General features: G+C 42.5%; 1 protein-coding gene across 2 annotated transcripts in view; it reads right to left on the reverse strand.

The window, feature by feature from the left end:
• mtmr7a (myotubularin related protein 7a) overlaps positions 1 to 18,039 on the reverse strand; it is a 41,969-nt gene that overhangs the window by 4,433 nt on the left and 19,497 nt on the right. For both annotated transcript variants that reach the window (XM_039012459.1, XM_039012460.1), the window contains exons 6-9: positions 5,441 to 5,575; positions 4,985 to 5,117; positions 1,880 to 1,989; positions 682 to 807 (exon numbers count right to left, since the gene is read on the reverse strand). In XM_039012459.1, the coding sequence (XP_038868387.1) occupies positions 682 to 807; positions 1,880 to 1,989; positions 4,985 to 5,117; positions 5,441 to 5,575 (504 nt within the window). The remainder of the gene's footprint in view (positions 1 to 681; positions 808 to 1,879; positions 1,990 to 4,984; positions 5,118 to 5,440; positions 5,576 to 18,039) is intronic.

Below are 18,039 nucleotides of genomic sequence, written 5' to 3' on the forward strand. Positions count from 1 at the left end.
AACTTGGGTCTAAACCTGTTTCATCACTTTCATCTTTGTTTCACAGCTTACACTCGGACAGTAAAGAGTACAAATATTAGAGAGAGAGAGATAGTTTGTACCATGAGAGAGCTTGAACTTCCTCACCCAATGTGTGGGGTGGTTTTCTACTAAGTCTCAAGATGATTGTAAGAAGTCAGGCTTCCTGTCGCAGTAACTTTTTTCCATGGAGATGCCTTTTGGCAGAAACCCAGTCAGACAGAGCAAATCCTCATGATCAAAGAATCCAGAACCATAAGCACAGCACGGACCTACTTACATTACCGTCCAAGATCAACTACAACCACACCGTAATTGAACAGTATGTCAACATCAATGTGCTTACATGTCAATAAAAATTTGAAAAACTTAAACATAGCCAGAAATGAAGGGAAAAGGAATGTTCTTCATTTCAAATGAAGTGCCATCTATTCAAACACGTATTGAGCGCTAGTGGCTACTAGGTAGAGGAGGCTTTAAACATGAATCATTACAAACCTGCTGATCATGTGTTAAGAGCTGTCTGTATGATATAATAGTTAGGGTAATTATTTCTATGAATATGACATACATGAACCCATACACTTTAAACTGACTATAGGTTCAAGATGTACACTAGTGAATATGCAGATACCCTGCTCAGAGAGACAGTAGGGGATGTACCATGAGTCCTTTGAGAGTCCTGTAGTAGGGGTCCAGGAGCACGGAGGCCACAGAGCACACCTGAGCAGTACGATCCCAACCGTCTGAGCAGTGGACCAAGACACTGACGCTATCCTCTGCAACGGCCTGCACACAGACACGAGAGAGAGAGAGACTGAAAAACAAAAACTTAATCATCCTGCTGTGTTCCCGTCGAATTGGACCGATTTACAAGTTTTCTCTCTGAAAAATGTAGTTAATTTAATCTGATTGTCATAAGGTTCCATGACTTTGTCCACACGGGGCATCTGAACACACAAAATACATTTTGATGATTTTCATTACATTTTGGGTGTTTTATCTAACTTTTGTACACCTGTGGTGTTCCCAGTCAAAAATGACCGGTCATTAGAAATGAATGGGCGAGACTACAATTAGTGTATAAAATTGAGTTCAGGCATATGCCCATTCATCAGATGGACACACTTCCTCTCCCAGACCCCCACATGCATGTGTGTTTGAGCACACACACACACACACACACACACACACACACACACACACACCTCACTCCCCTTCTTCGCTTCCATGGCAACCCCTACGGGAACCTTTCCCCAATAGAATCTTTCCCCCACAGGAACCACACCTGTTGGCATTCTCACAAACAATCGCAACATTGTTTCAATAATATATATAACTTTTCTCGCAGCTCTGGTATATAAAGCTTTTTTGAGGCCATGCTCACAATTAATTCTGTGGCAGCACAATGACCAAACGATATACTGTATGTGAGGCTCTTGATCATATCTTTGATCATGACACTGGTGAGGAGGAGAGTCCTTGTTAAACTTTGACACAAAGTAGTCTGTGATAAATAGCACAATATGTTTCATCTGAGTATTTGTTATAGTCAACATAATCCATACATTGTGCTTTTTTTACTCAAAAACGAGTTGTATGAGCTCAGGTCAATGAGGCCTACAGGCCATAAATAGCAAATAGAAGATAAAAAACTGTTCACAAGAACTTAAGTTGATAAAAAGATCTAACATAACATTAGGTGATAAATATATGCATTATTATGGATTTACAATCAGCTATAATGGGTCGGTCATTTTTGACCGGGAACACAGAATTAATTAACATGAAAAGAACACAACAGGAGGGGTAAGTGTAGCACTGAGACAGACAGAGGGGATTATCGTCCAGACAGACTAACCTTGGCGATGAAGATGCCAGCGTCCAGGACAGCTTTGATGTGTTTTAGCCAGCCTGAGCTTTCCAGACCCTCCAGGAACTCTGACATGGAGGGGGACCATGCCTCACTCACTGCAGGGGAAAACACACCGGGGTCAGTGGTAGACACGGATACGGTTACAAATTCCAGTAACTTCCCCGGTAATAATAATAATAATTCCCAGGTTTTCCAGAAATCATGATTGGAGGATTCAAACATTTTCTGCTTATTCCTTCCCGTTTCCTGGAATCTTCTAACCGGGACTTCTGGAAAACTTTTTCTTTATTTTTACTATTTCCTACATTGTAGAATAATAGAGAAGACATCAAAACTATGAAATAACACATATGGAATCATGTAGTAACCCCAAAAGTTTTTAACAAATCAAAATACATTTTAGATTTTTCAAAGTAGCCACCCTTTGCCTTGATGACAGCTTTGTACACTCTTGGCATTCTCTCAACCAGCTTCACAAGGAATGCTTTTCCAAGAGACTTGAAGGAGTTCCCACATATGCTGAGCACTTGTTGGCTGCTACTCTGCGGTCCGACTCATCCCAAACCATCTCAATTGGGTTGAGGTTGGATTATTGTGGAGGCCAGGTCATCTTATGCAGCACTCCATCACTCTCCTTCCTGTTCAAATAGTCCTTAAACAGCCTGGAGGTGTGTTGGGTCATTGTCCTGTTGAAAAACAAAAGATAGTCCCACGAAGCGCAAACCTGATGGGATGGCATATCGCTGCAGAATGCTGTGGTAGCCATGCTGGCTAAGTGTGCCTTGAATTCTAAATAAATCACTGACAGTGTCACCAGCAAAGCACCCCCACACCATCACACCTCCTCCTCCATGCTTCACGGTGGGAACCACACATGCAGAGATCATCCGTTCACCTACTCTGCGTCTCACAAAGACACAGAGGTTGGAACCAAAAATCTCCAATTTGGACTCATCAGGCAAAAGGACAGATTTCCACTGGTCTAATGTCAATTGCTTGTGTTTCTTGGCACAAGCAAGTCTTTTCTTCTTATTTGTGTCCTTTAGTAGTGGTTTCTTTGAAGGCCTGATTCACACAGTCTCCTCTGAACAGTTAATGTTGAGATGTGTCTGTTACTTGAACTCTGTGAAGCATTTATTTGGGCTGCAATTTCTGAGGCTGGTAACTCTAATGAACGTATCCTCTGCAGCAAAGGTAACTCTGGGTCTTCCTTTCCTGTGGCGGTCCTCATGAGAGCCAGTTTCATCATAGAGCTTGATGGTTTTTGCGACTGCACTTGAAGAAACTTTCAAAGTTCTTGAAATTTTCCAGATTGACTGACCTTCAAGTCATAAAGTAATGATGGACTGTCGTTTCTCTTTGCTTATTTGAGCTGTTCTTTCCATAATATGGACTTGGTCTTTTACCAAATAGGGCTATATTCTGTATACCACCCCTACCTTGTCACAACACAACTGATTGGCTTAAATGCATTAAGGAAAGAAATTCCACAAATTAACTTTTAACAAGGCACACCTGTTAATTTGAAATGCATTCCAGGTGACTACCTCATGAAGCTGGTTTGAATAATCTCAAATATAAAATATATTTAGATTTGTTTAACACTTTTTTGGTTACTACATGATTCCATATGTGTTATTTCATAGTTTCGATGTCTTCACTATTATTCTACAAACCCTGGAATGAGTAGGTATGTCCAAACTTTTGACTGGTAGTGTATGTTTAGAAAATAGATCAGTTTTCTTCCCAATATGATGTTGGGGACTCTTGAGTCAATATTGACACAGGCCATTTGACACTGGACATCGCTTTAAATATTGAGATAGGCCATTTGACAATGGACATGGCTTTAAATATTGAGACAGAAGACAGGCAACTAAATGCAGACCCAATTCTGCAGCATACAACTTAATGCATTATGTGATTTGTTTTCCTTGAAAACATATAGTGTATAATATTTCATTTTTAATCTGAAAGTTTAAGATCAATAATTTGTCAGTTGTGACAAAGTGACAAAATAATGTTTCCAGAGTTTCTCCAGTGTTGACAGCTCAGTTAACAAAGGAGAGTTTTCAAATAAACACAAATATTTTCAATTATCATTTGTAGATTTGCCAACTCCCTACAAAAACATCCATCTCTCCAGACGGCTATTAAGAGTTGACAGAGGTACACAGAGGGGTGGGTTGACAGATGTGTTGACGTGTGTGTGTGACCCTGAGTACTGTACTTCCAGACAACATTAGTGCGCTGACCCGTGAGCCCACCTGACATGTGACTCTGCAACAGGCAGCTGGAGCCTGCAGGTGAACGGGTTCAGTCAACCTTGGTTTTACAGCATGGGCTAATTTCCAGGAAACTATTGTTCTCTGAATAAAACATTTTTTTAAATGTTGAACTGACATAGGTATCTACTGCATTGCCATGCAATCTGTTGCAGGACAAAGCCTCTCTCTTGCATTCTTCGGAACCCGTAGACTCCCTTGTGTTTCCAGGGGGCAAGGAGTTATCACAGCTAAGCCCAGATATTATTTTTCATACGCTAAATCACATAATTCTCACGCCCTCCGTCTCCCTCTTAAGGGGAAAAAGGTCCCAAATCGGCCACTCCAGGAAACAAAAATAGTTTGCAGATGAAATCCAGATGGATTCAATGTCTTCCTGGCCCTGCGCATTACCCAGAAACGCTCCTATGGGTCAACCTAAGTCCTGATTGCAGAGCAGAGCAGTCTGCATCGCTGCATATTAAAGCCACAGGGGTGGCAGGGGACCTGGTATATTGATTCCACTTAAAGAGAATGAAGTGGGATCACAGACTAATCCAGTCTGGAACTGTATTGGGTTTAATAAAGTTGAGAGACAGTAGACATAAAAAACCTGTGGCTGTGAGTGAATATTACTTTGGCATTCTCTGAAATCAAGCTCTCAGTGATGTACTGAACAACACCGAGATTGGCTTTTATGGCGGAACGAGGTCTAGTGAGTCACAGAGTGATAGCTAGCTGGCCGACTGTGGAGTATTCATATGGATGCAATGTAAGATGATCTGCTACAGGCCTCCAACACCGTGGGAGTTGACCCGATTCATACCTTCTAGCATTTTCTGGAGGCTGTTCCTCATCACGTGGATGTTCTCAATGCCTATGAACTGAAACTTGATGTTGGAGTAGTTGTCTTCGTTTTCATAGCCTTTCCCTGCTGCTCGGTTTGCCATTGCATTCAACTGGAAAGACATACAGTACACACAGTTTAATCAAAGAGAAATCCTCAGAGAGACATGACTTTTAAAAACTAGATGGAGCAAGGCTTCCGCATGTTAAAGTTAGGATGAAGGTTGCCCCTGTTTTTGTACATGTTGTGCATGTTCTGAATGGCATGAAGCCAGGCATTTAATGTGAGCTTGACCAGCTGACACCAGGCCCAAGATGAGCCCCTGGCCCCAGGGCCCAGCTGGCAAAATGCTGCATTGAAAAACAAAGCTCCACCTGAACATACAGAATAGACGTTGTTGATGGACTTCCATTGGCAATGTGGCCAGGGGCTCACCTTGGGCCTGGTGTCCACCACATACATGAAGTCACTACGGGGGTTGGACCTCACGATGGCCTCCAGCATCTGCTCATCCTCCAGGCAGCGGGCACTGAAGCCAGACAGGGGCTGACTGCTACGACAGATGGCAGCCTGGGGAGGGGGTAGAAGGGAGAGACGTTACTCTAAAAACAAGACAATATACTATACAGTAGCCCTGTTGTACTATACAGTCAGAATAATGACATATTCACACTGCTGATGCATATTTCTAGGACAGAAACCTACATTTACCACAGTGATTATGTCTTGGCGTAATACAGCAACTGCACAATTTCATATTTTTGTATGAGGCGTGGGGGAGATTGGGCCAGCGACCCCTGTGTGGTTCCCAGAGTGATTTGTCCCCCACAGATCATACATACAGAGCAGCAGGGAGAACAGAGCCACATCTGAACACTGAACCCTGGGAACCTGACCTCACACATAAAACACTCTAACCCAGGCTGCAATATGAACTTTATATAGAGACTGGTCCTCACTGTTCTACTGCAATATGAACTTTATATAGAGACTGGTCCTCACTGTTCTACTGCAATATGAGCTTTATATAGAGACTGGTCCTCACTGTTCTACTGCAATATGAACTTTATATAGAGACTGGTCCTCACTGTTCTACTGCAATATGAACTTTATATAGAGACTGGTCCTCACTGTTCTACTGCAATATGAACTTTATATAGAGACTGGTCCTCACTGTTCTACTGCAATACGAACTTTATTTAGAGACTGGTCCTCACTGTTCTACTGCAATATGAACTTTATATAGAGACTGGTTCTCACTGTTCTACTGCAATATGAACTTTATATAGAGACTGGTCCTCACTGTTCTACTGCAATATGAACTTTATATAGAGACTGGTCCTCACTGTTCTACTGCAATATGAACTTTATATAGAGACTGGTCCCTACTGTTCTACTGCAATATGAACTTTATATAGAGACTGGTCCTCACTGTTCTACTGCAATATGAACTTTATATAGAGACTGGTCCTCACTGTTCTACTGCAATATGAACTTTATATAGAGACTGGTCCTCACTGTTCTACTGCAATATGAGCTTTATATAGAGACTGGTCCTCACTGTTCTACTGCAATATGAACTTTATATAGAGACTGGTCCTCACTGTTCTACTGCAATACGAACTTTATTTAGAGACTGGTCCTCACAGTTCTACTGCAATATGAACTTTATATAGAGACTGGTTCTCACTGTTCTACTGCAATACGAACTTTATTTAGAGACTGGTCCTCACTGTTCTACTGCAATATGAACTTTATATAGAGACTGGTTCTCACTGTTCTACTGCAATATGAACTTTATATAGAGACTGGTCCTCACTGTTCTACTGCAATATGAACTTTATATAGAGACTGGTCCCTACTGTTCTACTGCAATATGAACTTTATATAGAGACTGGTCCTCACTGTTTTACTGCAATATGAGCTTTATATAGAGACTGGTCCCTACTGTTCTACTGCAATATGAACTTTATATAGAGACTGGTCCTCACTGTTCTACTGCAATATGAACTTTATATAGAGACTGGTCCCTACTGTTCTACTGCAATATGAACTTTATATAGAGACTGGTCCTCACTGTTTTACTGCAATATGAGCTTTATATAGAGACTGGTCCCTACTGTTCTACTGCAATATGAACTTTATATAGAGACTGGTCCTCACTGTTCTACTGCAATATGAACTTTATATAGAGACTGGTCCTCACTGTTCTACTGCAATATGAACTTTAAATAGAGACTGGTCCTCACTGTTCTACTGCAATATGAACTTTATATAGAGACTGGTTCTCACTGTTCTACTGCAATATGAACTTTATATAGAGACTGGTCCTCACTGTTCTACTGCAATATGAACTTTATATAGAGACTGGTCCCTACTGTTCTACTGCAATATGAACTTTATATAGAGACTGGTCCTCACTGTTTTACTGCAATATGAGCTTTATATAGAGACTGGTCCCTACTGTTCTACTGCAATATGAACTTTATATAGAGACTGGTCCTCACTGTTCTACTGCAATATGAACTTTATATAGAGACTGGTCCCTACTGTTCTACTGCAATATGAACTTTATATAGAGACTGGTCCTCACTGTTTTACTGCAATATGAGCTTTATATAGAGACTGGTCCCTACTGTTCTACTGCAATATGAACTTTATATAGAGACTGGTCCTCACTGTTCTACTGCAATATGAACTTTATATAGAGACTGGTCCTCACTGTTCTACTGCAATATGAACTTTAAATAGAGACTGGTCCTCACTGTTCTACTGCAATATGAACTTTATATAGAGACTGGTCTTCACTGTTCTACTGAAATATGAACTTTATAAAGAGACTGGCCCTCACTGTTCTACTGCAATATGAGCTTTATATAGAGACTGGTCCCTACTGTTCTACTGCAATATGAACTTTATATAGAGACTGGTCCTCACTGTTTTACTGCAATATGAGCTTTATATAGAGACTGGTCCTCACTGTTCTACTGCAATATGAACTTTATATAGAGACTGGTCCTCACTGTTCTACTGCAATATGAACTTTATATAGAGACTGGTCCTCACTGTTCTACTGCAATGTGAACTTTATATAGAGACTGGTCCTCACTGTTCTACTGCAATATGAACTTTATAAAGAGACTGGTCCTCACTGTTCTACTGCAATATGAACTTTATATAGAGACTGGTCCTCACTGTTCTACTGCAATATGAACTTTATATAGAGACTGGTCCTCACTGTTCTACTGCAATATGAACTTTATATAGAGACTGGTCCTCACTGTTCTACTGCAATATGAACTTTATATAGAGACTGGTCCTCACTGTTCTACTGCAATATGAGCTTTATATAGAGACTGGTCCTCACTGTTCTACTGCAATATGAACTTTATATAGAGACTGGTCCTCACTGTGCTACTGCAATATGAACTTTATATAGAGACTGGTCCTCACTGTTCTACTGCAATATGAACTTTATATGGAGACTGGTCCTCACTGTTCTACTGCAATATGAACTGTATATAGAGACTGGTCCTCACTGTTCTACTGCAATATGAGCTTTATAAAGAGACTGGTCCTCACTGTTCTACTGCAATATGAACTTTATATAGAGACTGGTCCTCACTGTTCTACTGCAATATGAACTTTATATAGAGACTGGTCCTCACTGTTCTACTGCAATATGAACTTTATATAGAGACTGGTCCTCACTGTTCTACTGCAATATGAACTTTATATAGAGACTGGTCCTCACTGTTCTACTGCAATATGAACTTTATAAAGAGACTGGTCCTCACTGTTCTACTGCAATATGAACTTTATATAGAGACTGGTCCTCACTGTTCTACTGCAATATGAACTTTATATAGAGACTGGTCCTCACTGTTCTACTGCAATATGAACTTTATATAGAGACTGGTCCTCACTGTTCTACTGCAATATGAACTTTATATAGAGACTGGTCCTCACTGTTCTACTGCAATATGAACTTTATATAGAGACTGGTCCTCACTGTTCTACTGCAATATGAACTTTATATAGAGACTGGTCCTCACTGTTCTACTGCAATATGAACTTTATATAGAGACTGGTCCTCACTGTTCTACTGCAATATGAACTTTATATAGAGACTGGTCCTCACTGTTCTACTGCAATATGAACTTTATATAGAGACTGGTCCTCACTGTTCTACTGCAATATGAACTTTATATAGAGACTGGTCCTCACTGTTCTACTGCAATATGAACTTTATATAGAGACTGGTCCCTACTGTTCTACTGCAATATGAACTTTATATAGAGACTGGTCCTCACTGTTCTACTGCAATATGAACTTTATATAGAGACTGGTCCTCACTGTTCTACTGCAATATGAACTTTATATAGAGACTGGTCCTCACTGTTCTACTGCAATATGAACTTTATATAGAGACTGGTCTTCACTGTTCTACTGAAATATGAACTTTATAAAGAGACTGGCCCTCACTGTTCTACTGCAATATGAGCTTTATATAGAGACTGGTCCCTACTGTTCTACTGCAATATGAACTTTATATAGAGACTGGTCCTCACTGTTTTACTGCAATATGAGCTTTATATAGAGACTGGTCCTCACTGTTCTACTGCAATATGAACTTTATATAGAGACTGGTCCTCACTGTTCTACTGCAATATGAACTTTATATAGAGACTGGTCCTCACTGTTCTACTGCAATGTGAACTTTATATAGAGACTGGTCCTCACTGTTCTACTGCAATATGAACTTTATAAAGAGACTGGCCCTCACTGTTCTACTGCAATATGAACTTTATATAGAGACTGGTCCTCACTGTTCTACTGCAATATGAACTTTATATAGAGACTGGTCCTCACTGTTCTACTGCAATATGAACTTTATATAGAGACTGGTCCTCACTGTTCTACTGCAATATGAACTTTATAAAGAGACTGGTCCTCACTGTTCTACTGCAATATGAACTTTATAAAGAGACTGGTCCTCACTGTTCTAATGCAATATGAACTTTATATAGAGACTGGTCCCTACTGTTCTACTGCAATATGAACTTTATATAGAGACTGGTCCTCACTGTTCTACTGCAATATGAACTTTATATAGAGACTGGTCCTCACTGTTCTAATGCAATATGAACTTTATATAGAGACTGGTCCTCACTGTTCTACTGCAATGTGAACTTTATATAGAGACTGGTCCTCACTGTTCTACTGCAATATGAACTTTATATAGAGACTGGTCCTCACTGTTCTACTGAAATATGAACTTTATATAGAGACTGGTCCTCACTGTTCTACTGCAATATGAACTTTATAAAGAGACTGGTCCTCACTGTTCTACTGCAATATGAACTTTATAAAGAGACTGGTCCTCACTGTTCTAATGCAATATGAACTTTATATAGAGACTGGTCCCTACTGTTCTACTGCAATATGAACTTTATATAGAGACTGGTCCTCACTGTTCTACTGCAATATGAACTTTATATAGAGACTGGTCCTCACTGTTCTAATGCAATATGAACTTTATATAGAGACTGGTCCTCACTGTTCTACTGCAATGTGAACTTTATATAGAGACTGGTCCTCACTGTTCTACTGCAATATGAACTTTATATAGAGACTGGTCCTCACTGTTCTACTGCAATATGAACTTTATATAGAGACTGGTCCTCACTGTTCTACTGAAATATGAACTTTATATAGAGACTGGTCCTCACTGTTCTACTGCAATATGAACTTTATATAGAGACTGGTCCCTACTGTTCTACTGCAATATGAACTTTATATAGAGACTGGTCCTCACTCTTCTACTGCAATATGAACTTTATATAGAGACTGGTCCCCACTGTTCTACTGCAATATGAGCTTTATATAGAGACTGGTCCTCACTATTCTACTGCAATATGAACTGTATTTAGAGACTGGTCCTCACTGTTCTAATGCAATATGAACTTTATATAGAGACTGGTCCTCACTGTTCTACTGCAATATGAACTTTATATAGAGACTGGTCCTCACTGTTCTACTGCAATATGAACTTTATATAGAGACTGGTCCTCACTGTGCTACTGCAATATGAACTTTATATAGAGACTGCTCCTCACTGTTCTACTGCAATATGAACTTTATATGGAGACTGGTCCTCACTGTTCTACTGCAATATGAACTGTATATAGAGACTGGTCCTCACTGTTCTACTGCAATATGAGCTTTATATAGAGACTGGTCCTCACTGTTCTACTGCAATATGAACTTTATATAGAGACTGGTCCTCACTGTTCTACTGCAATATGAACTTTATATAGAGACTGGTCCTCACTGTTCTACTGCAATATGAACTTTATATAGAGACTGGTCCTCACTGTTCTACTGCAATATGAACTTTATATAAAGACTGGTCCTCACTGTTCTACTGCAATATGAACTTTATAAAGAGACTGGTCCTCACTGTTCTACTGCAATATGAACTTTATATAGAGACTGGTCCTCACTGTTCTACTGCAATATGAACTTTATATAGAGACTGGTCCTCACTGTTCTACTGCAATATGAACTTTATATAGAGACTGGTCCTCACTGTTCTACTGCAATATGAACTTTATATAGAGACTGGTCCTCACTGTTCTACTGCAATATGAACTTTATATAGAGACTGGTCCTCACTGTTCTACTGCAATGTGAACTTTATATAGAGACTGGTCCTCACTGTTCTACTGCAATATGAACTTTATAAAGAGACTGGTCATCACTGTTCTACTGCAATATGAACTTTATATAGAGACTGGTCCTCACTGTTCTACTGCAATATGAACTTTATATAGAGACTGGTCCTCACTGTTCTACTGCAATATGAACTTTATATAGAGACTGGTCCTCACTGTTCTACTGCAATATGAACTTTATAAAGAGACTGGTCCTCACTGTTCTACTGCAATATGAACTTTATAAAGAGACTGGTCCTCACTGTTCTAATGCAATATGAACTTTATATAGAGACTGGTCCCTACTGTTCTACTGCAATATGAACTTTATATAGAGACTGGTCCTCACTGTTCTACTGCAATATGAACTTTATATAGAGACTGGTCCTCACTGTTCTAATGCAATATGAACTTTATATAGAGACTGGTCCTCACTGTTCTACTGCAATGTGAACTTTATATAGAGACTGGTCCTCACTGTTCTACTGCAATATGAACTTTATATAGAGACTGGTCCTCACTGTTCTACTGCAATATGAACTTTATAAAGAGACTGGTCCTCACTGTTCTACTGCAATATGAACTTTATAAAGAGACTGGTCCTCACTGTTCTAATGCAATATGAACTTTATATAGAGACTGGTCCCTACTGTTCTACTGCAATATGAACTTTATATAGAGACTGGTCCTCACTGTTCTACTGCAATATGAACTTTATATAGAGACTGGTCCTCACTGTTCTACTGCAATGTGAACTTTATATAGAGACTGGTCCTCACTGTTCTACTGCAATATGAACTTTATATAGAAACTGGTCCTCACTGTTCTACTGAAATATGAACTTTATATAGAGACTGGTCCTCACTGTTCTACTGCAATATGAACTTTATATATAGACTGGTCCCTACTGTTCTACTGCAATATGAACTTTATATAGAGACTGGTCCTCACTGTTCTACTGCAATATGAACTGTATTTAGAGACTGGTCCCTACTGTTCTACTGCAATATGAGCTTTATATAGAGACTGGTCCTCACTATTCTACTGCAATATGAACTGTATTTAGAGACTGGTCCTCACTGTTCTAATGCAATATGAACTTTATATAGAGACTGGTCCTCACTGTTCTACTGCAATATGAACTTTATATAGAGACTGGTCCTCACTGTTCTACTGCAATATGAACTTTATATAGAGACTGGTCCTCACTGTTCTACTGCAATATGAACATTATATAGAGACTGGTCCTCACTGTTCTACTGCAATATGAACTTTATATAGAGACTGGTCCTCACTGTTCTACTGCAATATGAACTTTATATAGAGACTGGTCCTCACTCTTCTACTGCAATATGAACTTTATATAGAGACTGGTCCTCACTGTTCTACACTACATACACAGGCACACAGATGTAGCAGTCATCAGTCCTGTGCAGAGATTGAAGCCGGTTGTATGTCTAATTCACTCTGCCCTGACTCTGGTCTCTAGGGTGGGTCACACATGGACTGCATCCCAAATAGCACCATATTGGGCCCTGGTCAAAAGTAGTGTGCTATATAGGGAATAGGGTGCTATTTGGGACACACATGCTCTCATACCGTACTTCATAGAAGTGCATTAAAAAGAAAAGATTTGTTCATCAGAGGGTAGCCCTGGGTTTCCTTGGGAAGTGAAGCCTGTGCCAGAAAAGCCCTGTCTGAACTAGATACTGCAAGGAGCTGCAAGGAGCCTGGCCTGAACCTTATCACAGCCATGCATACTGCTAGGAGCCTGGCCTGAAGCTTATCACAGCCATGTATACTGCTAGGAGCCTGGCCTGAAGCTTATCACAGCCATGTAAACTGCTAGAAACCTGACCTGAACCTTATCACAGCCATGTAAACTGCTAGAAACCTGACCTGAACCTTATCACAGCCATGTATACTGCTAGGAGTCTGGCCTGAAGCTTATCACAGCCATGTAAACTGCTAGAAACCTGACCTGAACCTTATCACAGTCATGTAAACTGCTAGGAGCCTGACCTGAACCTTATCACAGCCATGTATACTGCTAGGGAGCCTGGCCTGAAGCTTATCACAGCCATATATACTGCTAGGAGCCTGACCTGAACCGTATCACAGCCATATAACCTGCTAGGAGCCTGGCCTGAACCTTAAAGAGTTACTTGTCTAACAAAACACAGAGGGTGTTCTTTAATGGAAGCCTATCAAATACAATCCAGTTAGAATTGAGGAATTCCCCAGGGTAGCTGTTTAGGCACCTTGCTTTTTTCTATTTTTACCAACGACATGCCACTGACTTTGAGTAAAGCCAGAGTTTATATGTATGCGGATGACTCAACACTATACACGTCAGCTGCTACAGCGACTGAAATGACTGCAACACTCAACAAAGAGCTGCAGTTGGTTTCAGAGTGGGTGGCAAGGAATAAGTTAGCCCTAAATATTTCTAAAACTGAAAGCATTATATTTGGAACAAAACACTCACTAAAACCTAAACCTCAACTAAATCTTGTAATAAATAATGTGGAAATTGAGCAAGTTGAGATGACTAAACTCCTTGGAGTAACACTAGATTGTAAACTGTCATGGTCAAAACATATTGATGCAGTAGTAGCTAGAATGGGGAGAAGTCTGTCTATAATAAAGCGATGCTAGCTAATATTAATAATACGCATGTCAATCTCTCCTGGCTGAAAGTGGAGGAGAGATTAACTTCATCACTACTTTTAGTTATGAGAGGTATTGACATGTTGAATGCACCGAGCTGTCTGTCTAAACTACTGGCACACAGCTTGGACACCCATGCATACCCCACAAGACATGCCACAAGAGGTCTCTTCACAGTTCCCAAGTCCAGAACAGACTATGGGAGGCACACAGTACTACATAGAGCCATGACTACATGGAACTCTATTCCACATCAAGTAACTGACGCAAGCAGTAAAATTGGATTTAAAAACAGATAAAAAAAACACCTTATGGAACAGCGGGGACTGTGAAGAAACACAAACATTGGTACAGACACATGCACACACACACACACACACACACACACACACACACACACACACACACACACACACACACACACACACACACACACACACACACACACACACTATACATACACATGGATTTAGTACTGTAGATTTTGGTAGTGGTGGATTAGGGGCCAGAGGGCACACAGTGTGTTGTGAAATCTGTGAATGTATTGTAACGTTTTAAAATTGTATAAACTGCCTTAATTTTGCTGGACCCCAGGAAGAGTAGCTGCTGCTTTGGCAGCAACTATGGGGATCCATAACAAGTACAAATCACAGCCATGTATACTGCTAGGAGCCTGACCTGAACCTTATCACAGCCATGTGTACTGCTAGGAGCCTGACCTGAACCTTATCACAGCCATGCATACTGCTAGGAGCCTGACCTGAACCTTATCACAGCCATGCATACTGCTAGGAGCCTGACCTGAACCTTATCACAGCCATGCATACTGCTAGGAGCCTGACCTGAACCTTATCACTGTCACGACTTCCGCCGAAGTTGACTCCCCTGCCTGTTCGGGTGGTGCTCGGCGGTCGTCGTCACCGTCCTACTAGCCGCCACCGATTCCTTTTTCGTTTGTCTGTTTGTTTTGTCTTATTAGTTGCACCTGTTGTTTTTGTTTCGTAATGAGCTTCCCTATAATTAGGAGTTTTACCCGCCCTTGTTTTGTGCGGGATTGTTTTTTGTTACGTGTGTGTATTTTGGGTTGTTGGCAAGTGTTTCTCTGCGCCCTGGATGTTCGGGCTTATTCAGTTTTGGTTAAGAGTAAAAAAGGAATATTTTTCCCAAGCGGCTCTCTCTCTCTGCGTCTGGTTCTTTCACCCACCTAGTCCCGCGTGACAGAATCCCGCACCACTGAAAATGGAATCAGCAGGAGCAGCCGCGTCTCCTCTCCCATCGATGGAGGAAAGGGTCCTCCATCACACCAGTGTTCTCCACAGAATTGGGTCAGCTATGGACCAAATGATGGAGAGGATGGATCGATGGGGGAGGAGTGGCCTTCCCACCTCATCTCCAGCACCCCCTCCTCCAACACCTCCTGTTCCTGTTACAGCATCCGGCTCCGGGGCTCTTCGGCTGGCGCTCCCACGGGAGTATGATGGAACGGCGGCCGGGTGTCAGGGGTTTCTTCTCCAGCTGGAGCTTTACCTGGCGACCTTTCGTCCTACTCCCTCCGGAGAGGAGAGCATGAGCGCCCTCGTCTCCTGTTTGACTGGACGAGCTCTCGAATGGGCCAACGCAGTGTGGAATGGCCCAGACTCGGCGAGGGATCATTACCCTGAGTTCACCCGCCGATTCCGAGCTGTGTTTGACCACCCACCAGAGGGTCGTGCGGCGGGTGAACGGCTGTTCCACCTGCGTCAGGAGACGAGGAGCGTACAGGACTTTGCCCTGGAGTTCAGGACCTTGGCTGCAGGAGCAGGGTGGAACGACAGGGCCTTAATAGACCATTTCCGATGTAGCCTTAGGGAGGACGTCCGCAGGGAGCTAGCGTGTCGGGACACCACACTCACGCTGGATGAACTTATTGACATGGCCATCCGTCTCGACAACCTGCTGGCTGCCCGCGGACGTTCGGAACAGGTCCTGTCGTTTCCACCTCCCAGCCCTCCTGCTCCTATCCCTATGGAGTTAGGGGGGGCAGCGTCAAGGGGGACCGGAGGAGGAGTGTCCTCCTGCACCAGTTGTGGTCGGCGAGGGCACACGGCCGACCGGTGCTGGAGGAACTCTTCTGGGAGTCGGGAGGGCAGGCGGAACACTACTCGATCACCCCAGGTGAGTCAGCACCAGACTTACCCAGAGCTTCCTGTCAGTCATATGTATGTGTTAACCTATTTCCCCGGGTTTTCTCCCTCTCTACAGCATAAGGCGCTAGTCGATTCAGGCGCAGCTGGGAATTTCATTGATCGGGGGCTCGCATTAAGGCTAGGGATTCCCCTTGTGTCGTTAGACCTACCTTTCCCCGTGCACTCCTTAGATAGCCGACCATTAGGGTCAGGAATGGTCAGGGAGGCCACGGTACCACTGGACATGGTAACGCAGGGTAGTCATAAGGAGCAGATTAGTCTGTTCCTTATCGACTCACCTGCGTTTCCAGTGGTGTTGGGAATTCCCTGGCTAGCTCAGCACAACCCGGTGATTTCCTGGCAACAGGGGGCTCTTAAGGGGTGGTCAGAGGAGTGTTCAGGCAGGTGTATAGGAGTTGCCGTTGGTGCGACTACGGTGGAGAGTCCAGACCAGGTTTCCACCGTGCGCATTCCCTCTGAATATGCCGATTTGGCTATTGCCTTCAGTAAAAAGAAGGCGACCCAATTACCACCCCATCGTAGAGGGGACTGCGCGATAAACCTCCTGGAGAACGCTGCACTTCCTAGGAGTCACGTGTATCCTTTATCTCAGGAGGAGACAGCGGCTATGGAGACATATGTTACTGAATCACTGGGACAGGGATACATTCGGCCCTCCGCATCACCTGTCTCCTCGAGCTTCTTTTTTGTGAAGAAGAAGGATGGCGGTTTACGCCCGTGCATTGATTATCGAGGTCTAAATTCCATCACAGTGGGGTTTAGTTACCCACTACCTCTCATCGCTACGGCGGTGGAATCATTTCACGGGGCACGCTTCTTCACAAAATTGGACCTGAGGAGTGCGTATAATCTGGTGCGTATCCGGGGAGGAGATGAGTGGAAAACCGCATTTAGTACTACATCTGGCCATTATGAGTACTGCGTCATGCCATATGGGTTGAAAAATGCTCCAGCTGTCTTTCAATCCTTCGTAGATGAGATTCTCCGAGACCTGCTCGGGCAGGGAGTGGTAGTGTACATTGATGACATCTTGATCTACTCTGCCACACGCGCGGCGCATGTGTCTCTGGTGCGTAAGGTACTTGGGCGACTGCTGGAGCATGACCTGTATTGCAAGGCGGAGAAATGTGAGTTCTTCAAACAGGCCGTTTCCTTCCTGGGTTATCGTATTTCCACCTACGGGGTGGTGATGGAGGATGACCGCGTTACAGCCGTGCGTAATTGGCCGACTCCGACCACAGTGAAAGAGGTGCAGCGGTTTTTAGGGTTTGCCAATTACTACCGGAGGTTTATCCGGGGTTTTGGTCAGGTGGCTGCTCCCATTACCTCACTGCTGAAGGGAGGACCGGTGCGCTTGCGTTGGTCAGCAGAGGCGGACAGAGCTTTCAGTCGTCTGAGGGAGCTGTTTACCAATGCGCCCGTGTTGGCGCATCCGGACCCCTCTTTAGCGTTCATAGTGGAG

The sequence above is a fragment of the Salvelinus namaycush genome, chromosome 17 (genome assembly GCF_016432855.1).
Source record: "Salvelinus namaycush isolate Seneca chromosome 17, SaNama_1.0, whole genome shotgun sequence".
In the NCBI taxonomy this organism is placed as follows: domain Eukaryota; kingdom Metazoa; phylum Chordata; class Actinopteri; order Salmoniformes; family Salmonidae; genus Salvelinus; species Salvelinus namaycush.